This window comes from Corvus brachyrhynchos, unplaced genomic scaffold (assembly GCF_000691975.1).
Source record: "Corvus brachyrhynchos isolate BGI_N302 unplaced genomic scaffold, ASM69197v1 scaffold416, whole genome shotgun sequence".
In the NCBI taxonomy this organism is placed as follows: Eukaryota; Metazoa; Chordata; class Aves; order Passeriformes; family Corvidae; genus Corvus; species Corvus brachyrhynchos.
In genome coordinates, this window is record NW_008238439.1 from 349289 (window position 1) to 361392 (window position 12104).

Sequence of the window (12104 nt, forward strand, 5' to 3'; positions counted from 1 at the left end):
GTCTGCCGTGCCCGCCCCCATCTCCTCGGCGCTCTGCTTTTACCGTCAATATCGTGATTTCTCTACGTGATCTGAGCGAGTCTCTCTGTAGCAACGAGCGTTTAGACAAAAATACCGATTTTCAGAAATTCTGAATGAGCGCATTATACATCGAGCAATCAGGATATGTCCTCTCTCTGCAGGATAATTACTTTAGAAAAATGTTTGGGGGTTTTGTTGTTGGGGTTTCGTGGGGGGGGGGGCTTGTTGGTGTTTTTTTTTTTTGCCCAAATCGGCATTTTTTAAATGAAAGGTTTTCTTCCCATCCTTTTCACCTTTTCCTGCCTCCATAAGCGTGCAGGCACCCGCTGGAGATCCATCCTTTTGTCAGGCTGTGAGGCACCCTGGCAGGAAGTGAAAAAGATACCATTTTAAAGCAAGAAGAAATCAGATGCTGTCGGTTGATATTTCCTTTGGTAATTTTTTTTAGCAATCTAGGGTTTCCCCTAGTAAAGCGGTATTATGTGAAGAGTTAACATAGCTGGTGGTACATTAAGATCTTCTGAATGGCAAAAAAAAAAGCAGGTTGTTGGGGTTTTTTTATGTGGACATTTGCAATAAAGAAGAGGGGGTTTTTTTGATAAGCCTAGGAAAGAATAGTTGAGACAAAGGATGATGTTACTAGAGATTCAGCATCTTAAATTAGAAGGTTTTCCAGTTAGCATCTGAAATTGTTGGAATGGTTCAGGAGGAAGAACATATTTGACAGTTCAGGGATTTGACAGTTTTGATGTCTTCATTTACCCTCATATAGCAAAAATTAATAGGGCTAGGGTTCTTAGCCTTTGGGCATTTTTTACACTATCATTTAGAAAAAGGAAAGAAGAAAAGATAGCATTTAGCATTTTCTTCTTACAAAGGCACATGGAAGCTGCTTTACATTTTTGTTTGTTCGCTTGTTGGGGTTCTGTGGGTTTGTTTTTGTTTTTTTTTTTTTCTTTAATATTCCTACTGTGAGGCCCAGATTTAAAAAAAAATAATTTAGAGCTTCATCTATTGGTGCGATCCTTTATATGGCAATAATCACTGGGTTGTAAAATGTTTAGTGTATTGGTGGTGACAGCAGTGTTGCGCCTTGGCTGGTCTCAGGTGTGACACATGGGGTAGAAGCGGTTGTTCCAATCAAATTTCACAAACTGGGTGTGCCACACAGATTTCTTTACAACCTAAGGCATCTGTGCCTGCTGTTAATTCCAGAGACATCTTGGATCAATACATTTTTTCCCTTTGTGAGTTGTACCAGCAGGATATAAATAACCACAGGAGTGGAAAGTGCCTTTATGGTGCAAGAGGAGGGGCCTGTGTCACTTCAGCTGGTGCGGCTTTGGGTTGTGCTTGGCCTTTGGGCAGAACAACATGTGTCTGGAAGTACCCTGGCTACGGACCTCCTTGGGTGGGAGAGCAGAGTATCAGAAGTAGTTGTTAAATCAGTCAACTCGAAATATTTAGATTGAATTGGGATAATTGAACAAGGATTGGGATAACTAAGCTGGAAGAAAATTCCATTCAGTAAAACTTTTGAGTCTCAACTGCATGTGAAGGTATCAAGTAGTTCTATATCATCAAACCAGTGTTTTGATAATAATATTTTTCCTATGTGACAAGAGATGTTTTAGGTCAGAGTGATTTAAGATACCTCATACTTAAAAGCATGATTGAAATGAAATCTCCTGCCAGGCGTCAGAAATCTTAGATAAAAAAATGGAGAATATCTTTGGAAAAATCAGGTGAATTTTTAACATTAGGCTTGTCTTTGAAATTTACTGTTCTTGTTAGGCTGCAGTAGGACTTCTGATGTATCAGGCTGCAGCTTATCTTTGAGGAAGAGGTGAGGGACTAGAAGGAAGTTGTTGCAACACGTAGTGTTGGAGGCAGGCAGTGGCACCTCAGAGGTCTAAAGCATTAGAGGTGGATGTTCTTATTGTTAGAGGCCAAACAGAAAGTTGCTTCTTGGCCTGTAAAATTGCTGTAACTGTATTTAGGGTTTTTGTTTGAGAGTTGCATCAGTGGAAAGGATCAAGCTCAGAGATCTGATAAGAGTATTAGTATTCATTTTAAAACCAGTCACGTGACCTGTTTGCAAGCTTCCTCATTCTTTTAGTTTGAAAGAACACTTATACATGCAAGTTCTTAGTGTTTGATGACTCAGTAGGAAGTGAAAGACTCAGTATAAACCACAGTGAAATGGAGAAGAAACTATATATGGTAAAAATTCTTACATACATAGGCTTGCACACAGGCAAGCTAAGTAGCTATTCTTAAAACATGCAGAATGTATAGCAAATGTGTGCAAAAACAAATGATGATGAAGTCCTTGCAGAAATGGGTAAATTCATGGAGTGCTCATGTTACTGTTGGAGACACGAGCATTATACTGAAATTGTTCAATAATTGTTGTGAGGGGTGTGCGCAGCAAGAGGTGGAAGAGAAACAAGTGCACTGTACTTAAATTAGAGAGTTTCAAATTGAGAGTGGCAGGAACAGTGAGCATTTGGAAAGTGGACTTTGGAAAGAGAAGCTGTTCCAGATTACTGCACTTCATGACATTTTCTTGAAGATTTTGGAGGATTTCCTATAAGGGACAGGAGGGAGAGGTATCTTATGTTTCCTGTACCCCTTCAAAAAATCTAAACCAGTCCAAAATCTATTGTTACACAGATCTGTGCATTTACCTGTTGGTAGTTTTACCAAGTCTGGTTCTTCAGCCATAATAGCCAATGTTAGGCCATCATAAACCTACTGAATCAGCTGAATACTCAGGATTGTATCAGGGAGAGTACTACAGTGGGGATGCTCCCATTGATAGGGAAGCTGACAAACAAGGCTCACTTGTCCTTATCTTCACCAAATTTTTATGTAGACTGGAGGGGGAAATTTCAAATTTGAAGGCAAATTAAAATTCTGTCCTTTCTGTGTATGGCTGAGTCTATCAAAATTTGTAAAATGTCATTTTTAAACCTCTCTGTTCTGGCCAGAAATAAGTGGGAAACAGACTGAATGTCCAAGCTTAATCTCACTCATTGTAGTTCGCATTGATTAAATCTGGTTTTGATTGTGTTTTAGGCTGGTTGGAGAAATGACAATCTGTTTTTAAAGTCTAGGATTTGTTAATTGCCAACATAGTTAATTTCCTGGGAAGATGCGTCAAGGTGTTAATGCAAAAAGAGGCTGGAAGTTGCTATTCATATCAAATAGTAAGAATTTTCGTGGTTTTGTAGGTCACCAGTTTTTAGGTCAGTATAGTTGTATGTGATTTTGAGAGGTGTTTTAAAGGTTGGCCAAGAGCACTGATTTTTGTGCAGTAGTTGTTTTGGTTGCATACATCAGGGTTGCTATATAAATACTGGGGGTTTAGCAGGGTTTAAAAGTTTGAGTAGTGGAGCTTCTTGAGGGGAGCGTTTCAGGAGTATAAGTTCTAAGGATTTATTTAAATATTACTTATCCTGTTACTTCTGTTGACCAGCATGGCTGGTGGTGACTGTTAGGGAAGTTGCTTCATGCTGGGGAACAGAAAAGGAGGAAAAAGCTGTACACAAATACACGGTTGTAAAGATGCATGGAGGTGCTTATGGTTGTGCTTAGAACAATTTAGGAAATCCTAAGCTGGAGGATAGGATTGTATGGCTGTTTCATAGAACTTCCTTCTTAGGAAACCTTCTTGACCAGGTCCTGCACAATGAATTTTATAACAAGCATACCTACACACTGTAGCAGCAACAAAAACTGTGTGATTGCCCTTAATGCAGTAATTCGCTAAGCCTGAAAGGGAGCTTTTATTTATTTATTTTTTTTTTTTAAGTACGGACACTGTTGTTTGGACTGAGCTCAGCTCTTCAAAATACCACATACGTTTCCTCAAATTTAAAACTTCTGTTAAAGCCTTCTGGTGTGTTCAGGTATGTGATCCAGAAGTGCTTGTGGCTGCTCTTTGCTTTCTCATAGCAGCACTGCATTCTTGAATACACGGATAAGATCTGTATAACTCCTAGGTACGCCTGGCCTTAGTGTAACCGAAAGAATTGCTAAATACTTGCCTTTTTAGAGTACTCTGGGTTTGAAGTAGAATGAGTGAAATGAGTTGTGTACACAATGTCATTCTTCAGGTGTTCCAAACAGCTCTGCCTTTGGAGAGCAAACACTGAAGGAGTGAAAGAAACTAGGGTCACAAAAGAGCAAAATAAAAATCCTTTCTCCCCTCCATTACCCCAGCTATAATTAAAATATCTCTTGGCTCTTTCTGTAATTGGCTGTCTAAATTTCTTTCCACAACAGGTGCCCTTTTTTACTGCAGTAAGGTGAATAATTACGAGCAACAGCACAAGTGACTTTTCATGTTACCGTTAGTGTAATGACAGAATTCCTGTCAGCTGCAATTAACTGTACTCTTTGCTTGGATAATTGTTCCAGTGGCAGTCTTCAGACCTTGCTTCAGAAAGCTCAGTGAACGTTTTGGAAATTCTAGCAGATGGCTTTTAATACAACCTGCAGTGAATAATAATGTTTTGGGACAGGGTGCCGAGGAGACTGTGAATTGCCTGTTCTTGGAGGCTCCCAGCACCCAGCTGGTCCCAGCTCTGAGCAACCTGCTCAGAATTCAGCAGTGACTGGTTTGAGCCCAGGGTTGGATGAGACAGCTCCTGAGGTTCCCTCCAACCTGAGGGGTCCCATGGTGCTGGGTTACCGCTGCTGCACCTCAGTGGTTGGGTAATTTTGCAGATGAAAATGTTTTTGTTCTGGCATGTTGATACAGTCCAGTAGGTGAACTGTGCATCAGAATAAAAGAGGAGTCTGCTCTGTATGAGCTGCGGGCAGAACCTCAGAGTATGATACATGGAAATATCCTATCAAAGTAGTACAGCTGAAGAGCAGAATTTGCTGATCCCCGTGTACTAAACTTGTAACTTCTTGATGGCACATTTAAAGTTTATATTTTACACCTGAACTTCCTCTAGTGGCTATTTTTTTATTGTTCAGTAAATTGTCATTGTTTTCTTAGTGTATATACTATCTTGGAACCCAGTGGTATAAAGCTTCCTTTTGTATATATTGGGGTAACAAACAGTCTTTCAGAGCATCCTGTTTGGTGTGAACTGCCATCATCTGAGGTTTTGGTTGTGCTGTTGGTTTTAGAAGTGCTTGCTGCAAACTTTATCCTTAAAGGAAACCCTAAAAATTATGACACTTTGAGAAATCCATCTGAATTGCTAGTTCACATTTGAGCACTTTTTATAAGGGCATAAAACTTGAATTTGCAAGGTTTTGGGGTTTTTTTTTCTGGTGCGTAGTTTATTACGCTGCTGTGTGCTCTAATTGGAGACGTGATTTAACTAGGTTTCATTGGTACTCATTGTAAAGTGATCCATTACAAAATTACAGATTTCACGTTGCTAGAGCACTTTTTTACAGAGTGGCAGGAAATCCAAATTCAGACACCGGACTCTTACAGCTTGCAATGTACTTATTAATTTTAATACTGTTTCTCAAAAATATGACAGTCTTAATTCTGAAAACATTCTGGAAAATAATTTTTTCAGTTTTAAAGACCTATGCATCGTCTAAAATGTGTAAAATTGATTTGAAAGTATAAATCAAATTGGTTTCCAGTGGGGCACATGCGCTTAAATTTCGACTTTTAATTTTTTACCCCAAACCAGGTTTGTATTGGTAAAAAAAAATAATGCATATTCTAATAAAATTATTTCTTCCTTTTCAGTTTGTGAAATGTGGCTATGCAGGCTCAAATTTTCCAGAGCACATTTTTCCAGCTTTGGTTGGAAGACCCATTATAAGATCAACTGCTAAAGTAGGAAACATTGAAATCAAGGTAAATGTTTTGATTGTTATTTCTTTCTGACAGATAAAAATATTTAGGGCAGCTTTTGAGTTGTGTAATGTTTGGAAGTGTTTTTTTCCTTAACTCCCTTTTATGCTGTTTCAGTATTTCTTGATTTGTTTCTGTATTGGATTTTAGCCTGTCACAAACTACAAAGTTCAGAAGAGGGTAATCTAAAGCACTGGAGGCCTTCAGATAGTACACCTGAGGAGGCAGCAGGTAGGGCTCGAGTGGTTCTGGGCAAAAAGGGGCTTCAAATGCCAATATGCAAATGATGCCAAGATTAGAAAGCAGCACTCAGACAGAAGTGACTGACTGTCACCGAGCCGTACTGTGGGATTTTGAGACAATGCTGAAGAACTGCTGGAGCTTCCAGGTTTTTCTGTATGGTTTGCTTTCTACTCAGAGTTGATCATCTGTGATCTTGTATGAGATGTTTAACCTTGGTTGTGTTTGCGTTTCATTGTTTCTATGGTTTTTGTTTTCCTTTTGCTGTTGATGGATGTAGGTGCTCCACACCAGTTAGAGATGGAGAGGCTCTGTTCAGGCTGCTTTGTCTTGGGACATTATTCCAAGACATGGGGGGAGAACTACTGTTGAATTCATTTTCTGAAGTCCAGGGAGCTATAATTTTTCACTTATTTTGTAATTACAGAGTAATACTTCAAATGTTATTAGTTGCTTCTTCAATACAGGCTTTGGTAAATGTCTTGGCCCTGCTGTGGTCACATCCTCCCTTCTTGCTTCTAACCACACAATTCTCACCTTGTGCTGGTCATGCTGCTTGTGCAGGCATGTTGTGAGCCGCTTCAGTGAGCTGATTCAGCTGAAAAAGAGGGATTTCTTGGTCAGGTGAAGTTCTGACTGCCTCACTAGACCGTCGTGCAAACTCCAGTTGGAGAGCGAGGGAGAAGCAGGTGGCAATGCAGAACTGTAGAAGTGCCCACTTAGCCAGTGAAGGTTAAGTAGGACCACACATATACAGGCATTCAATTGTACTTTCCTTATTTGCTTCTGAGCAGCAGTTTAGGAAGAGGAGAAAAAATCAGTCCAGTCTTGTTCCTTATTTTCAGAACCCTGTAGCTGACAAGGAGAACTTGAGTTGTCGAGTTTCTGCTTCTGCCTGTAAAATGGTTGTAGCGTCAGCAGGCCATACCAGGAAGTCAAAAGGCTGAAAGACACTAGAGCTTCCCAAGATATGGTTGTGGGTTTGTCTTGTTGCTATCTCAGTAATGCTTTACTTTGTGTCAGCTAGGACAATTTGGTTGAGAGGATAGAAATCTTTCCCTTTCACAGTAGAGAGGATTTTTTTGTAAGGAGAAGGAAAACATAATCCTTTCTCTAGTAAGACTTGGGGAGAGGTATTTCTTTGAACTTAATGTGAGAAGCCTCCTTAAAGGAGGTCCTGGTAAAGTTTTATGAAATTATGCAGTGATTTATGAGTCTGAACTCCCCCCCCCAAAACTTTCTTGCATGAAATCTCATTGTTGAAGTAATGTTTTATTTCCAGCTGATTCAATACAGCCTGTCCTGCCAGTTTTGGTATCCTCTGATTATCTGATACCTTAATTTAATATTGTTACAGATAACAGTGTTATGTTGAAAAGATAGGAGGTAGAAGTGGGTAATTGCTATGATGTCAGCAAAAGAACCTGTAAACTATCATTTTGCATGCATTGCTGGTCTTCTGCTTGAGCATGGATCATGTGGGTGTGTTTCAAAGAGTACAAACTGTGTCTAGATTCTTTCTAGAAGTTCTATATCATCTGCCTATAACAGCTTGTCACCCTTTCTTAAGGAAGCAGTGTATCAAGAGAAGAAACCCCTGCCACAGATACTTTGGATATCCCAGTAGGATAATACAGTAGAAAGACTTGTTAAGCATGAGTGCTGTTTTTCTTTGTGAGAATCTTGCAGATTTCCTAAAAAATGTATTTTAGTGGATGAGTTTTATGCCAAAATTTAATTCTGGGCATACACTGTGAGTTCTTACAGGATAAGTTTAAAACCGAGTAAAGGAAGCTGGCAAGAAGATTATCAGTTTAACTTTTCAAAACTATTCAGGAAAGCTGCACTCCTGTGAAATTCAGAAACTCTGTGAAAGGAGCCTGGAAGCTGATCAAAACAGTGGTTATCATCCATTGAGTTACCACTTTCAAGTTGCTTTGACCATATTTTCCTTATGGATTCTCATTTCAGCTAGCAGCAGGGATATCGTTTTTTTCTCTTATTCAGGAGTTCAGTTATTACTGGGATTATTTTGCTTAAAATTGCAAGTAAAACCAGAAGCATAGATGCTGCTCTTGGTTTTTACTGACCTACAAGTCTTTGCAGCAGGTTTGGGGGGTATTAGTAAGTCAGTACTAAGGAATAGTTTTCAGTTCTTGGATATATTAAATGATTTTTTAAAAAAGATTTAAATTTAGCGATTGTCAGAGCTAGTTACGATCAATTGTCCTGTGCAGAGTCTTGTGTAGTTCAGATACACACCTTGCCCAGGGCAAAACTCCACTGTTACAGAATATTTATGCACAGAATCCTATTTATGACGGATAGGCAGATACACCAATCTTGTTTGCAGCCTAAGAAGCCTAAACATGACTTGCCACTGACATGTAGCAATAGCTTCCTTTAAAGAGACAATTTAATCTGGTGTCCTGATAATGTTAGTTTGGCCCTAACTAAACTAACTCAGATCATTTCCTGCTGTACATGCATCTCTTTTCAGCCTAATTCTACTGTGTACTTAAAATAATTTGAGAATTTCATTTAGGCGTTTTCTGACTTTCTTGCTTCTACCTTTTCTTCACCTTTCTTGACCTGTTGAAGTAGAATAACAAAATGATGGTAAGTGAGGTGCCCCTGTGCTTTTTGTTTACCATTTTTGCTTGATGAGACCTAGTAGCTGTTATGTTATTTTTTAAATGCTATTCATTGTTTTGTCTTGTCTTACATTTTACATTTGAATACATACTTATTTTGGACATTGTTCATTGCTTTGGTTTACTGGCAACTAATTAATGGGAATATTTTATGTATTGCTTTTAAATGCTACATAACCTGTAGTTTTGCAAGATGCAAGAATAACATTGAAAGATCAACGTGAACTCAGCATCTTTAACAGTAGAAATTACTTAACATTACAAACCAAGAGTTTGAAGAAACATTCAGATTTTCAGTAGACAGATATTACTGAGTACTGAAGTGGTGGAAACATTGGATGCCACAATACTGATTCGTCTCTGCAAATTTGGTTGTGTTGTCCTTCTTCAACTGCCAAGTGTACGTGTTTGTTAGTGTGCTAGTGCTGATGTTCTCAAGAGAGAACAATTGTTCTTCCCTTTAGCTTTGTTTTAAAAGGATGTGAAAGTTCTGTGCAACTTTCACTTTGCACCTTTGAATAGCGGTTTTTCCTGGGCTATGTCCTGTTGGGCAGCTTAGAGCCTCACAGAGCAGTGCACAAAAAAGGCTTCTGATCTTCTGATTCTTCTAACTGGTGGAGTTTGTGTCGTCTTAAATTCTCATGAGTAATGTGGCTGCATGGTGGAGTTCTCATACTATGGTTTCACTAGAGTGCTTTTGATTGAAAGTGTTGGAGTCTTGACTTTTGTCTTCTGTACAGTCAAGAGCTGAAGTGCAAGAAAAGTGCAAGTGAAGATCTGCTGTGCAAGGAAAACAAGTAAAACACCTTGTCAGGGAGAGAAGGTGAAAGAGGAGTGGTTTCACTTAAACTATTTCCAGTTCACTTCCTTTTTATATAGTTAACAATAACTGCTTAGGTTACTTCTAAAACACGCATTATAAAACCGGATGCCAGATTTTTTCTTGTGCATCTTTTTTTCTCTGGCACTGAATAGTAGGTTGAGTAACCCTCACTTCCAAGTTTGCTGTGCCACAGTAACTGCGAGCTGTCGTGGCATAGGTTTGGATGAAGCAGCTGGCTTTTCTTTTTTTTTTTTTTTTTTTTTTTTTTTTTCCAATTAATATTATTGTGGACACAGAGCTAATGATACCTAGAAATATGTTCTTACAGCCTAAGTACAAGTGAGTCAGTTCGGGGTTCTTTAGAAAAGTATGGGATATAATGAGGAGCAAAGATAAGATGTTACTGTGCATACTTCCTGTGGGAAATACGTGGGAAAGGAGAAGATGCAATGCTACTAATTTGAATGTGCAATGTTTGCATAACTAACGTTAATAAACAGATTGCTTAATCACTGTGAAATGACTATACAAATTGCATTAGTTGGTTGTGTTTGTGCAAGAACACATTACTGGGGTTTCTGGCATGGGACTTTTGGCAAGGAACAGACGAGGTTATATTGTATATTTAGATATGTCTCTTCACACCCTATTGACACAGGCAATATGTAAACCATTGTTTCTTTTAATGTCTGGTGTGGAACTTATAATCTCTTATTTGCTTTTGCTCCTGTTCGGTACGCTTATTCACCACTCATTATTCCTTTTTTGGTATTGTGCACAGAAATTTGCAACATGCATGGAAAAATATTCTGCCAATCCCACCTACTACCCTTATGTGCTGTTTTGCATCTCGGCTCTTAGAAATTAGTATTTGATAAAATAATTTGGGAGGTGCCAGTGGAGAAACATCCGTACTTACAAAGGTCTTTGTAGTCTCTAGCTCTAACAGGGTTTATTGGTTTCTTTAAGGTTAATTGAAAAAATCAAATCAATAATACTTATTTTGGAAAAGATTTAGGATGGGTAACAGCCAAATTTAAATATTACATGAAATATCCTCTACTTCTCTCCTAAGTACCTGCAAATGGTTCAAAATGTGGGCATTGTTTAAGAACACATCTGGACACAGGCTGAAGCAGTTCACTGTCATTTTTGAGGAGTTTGGTGTTTAGCAAACTTTGTAAACACTGACATGTTTTTGTATTAAAATTTTACAGGATCTCATGGTTGGTGATGAAGCCAGTGAATTACGATCAATGCTGGAAGTGAATTATCCGATGGAGAATGGCATAGTTCGAAACTGGGATGATATGAAACACCTTTGGGATTACACGTTTGGACCAGAAAAACTTAATATTGACACAAAAAATTGTAAAATACTACTCACAGAGCCTCCCATGAATCCAACTAAAAATAGGGAGAAGATTGTGGAGGTATGTCTGTCTAGTAGAAGCTGATACACAGTCATTGGAGCATTGCTAAGAGATTCCTTGTTCCAGCAACATGCAGTGACTGTCTGAAGCAAAGCAGTTCTGTTCTCTAACCAAAACTCATTCTCAGCCATAGGCATGAATGCTACTGTGCTTAAATTCAAACCAGCTGATCTCATTCACAAGCTGTAAGCAGGCGTCTTGTCTCAAGCATTAACAGCAGCATTAAAACACAGAATTGGAAATACATGTCTGTCTTCACATACCCAGGATACGTTGATTACTAGCTGTTGGATGAATGTTAATTACTTTAAACGACTTGGACTTGTATAAGCCAGTAATGCAGAGGAGATTGGAGTTAGATGATGCTTACCAGACAGAGCAGTGTTGTTGGAGGTAGTTGAGAGGAAGGTGTGATGACAACCAATGCACTAATCTTTAATTAGTGCTAGGGATCATCAGTGAAAGCCTTCTAAGAAGGAAAGCCTGGTTCTTGCATCCTCAATCTCAGAGTGCTGCCCTGATGATCTAAGCTCCAGCTGAATGTTGTGTTCAGTGTAGGTTGTCAGATATATATTGTTTAGCTCCTGTACTATGTGATGAAGACTCAGTTTTGAAGAGCAGTAATGTTTGATGAGAACAAAATGTTTCGTTTTCTGTTTTGTTGCATTTTTTTCTCATAAGCATCATACGTATTTTCAATTAATGTAAGTTTGAATATCAAAGCTGGTATATATATTTCCACAAATTCATTGCTTAGTCTGTTAAGAATTTACATTTATCATTGCCTTTCCTTTGAAATCCTTTTGATGTCACAGCTGCAGTAGTGCTTTCTGCAGTGTGGCAGTGAATACATTTGCACTAATCCTTTCTTTCAGTGGCCAGGGAGCAAATGAAGTCTGGCAAAAGTGGGAAAACTTAAGTGAAAAAAATCAGACTCTGCAATCTAAATTTTTAAAATTTAAAATCTAAAAAACTGCATTTTTTAAGCAATTGTGGACATCAGGGATCTATAACCTGAGTATCAGGTAATGCAACACTAGTAATATCATGTACTGTGTATTAGCCAGCTGTGGTGTGATAGGCAGAGCAGATTA

General features: G+C 38.6%; 1 protein-coding gene across 1 annotated transcript in view; it reads left to right on the forward strand.

The window, feature by feature from the left end:
• Positions 1–12104, forward strand: part of ACTR2 (ARP2 actin related protein 2 homolog) — a 48003-nt gene that overhangs the window by 24786 nt on the left and 11113 nt on the right. Inside the window, exons 4-7 of the mRNA XM_017736520.1 lie at positions 608–610; positions 5753–5863; positions 8705–8719; positions 10795–11010. Coding sequence (XP_017592009.1) covers positions 608–610; positions 5753–5863; positions 8705–8719; positions 10795–11010 — 345 coding nt within the window. The remainder of the gene's footprint in view (positions 1–607; positions 611–5752; positions 5864–8704; positions 8720–10794; positions 11011–12104) is intronic.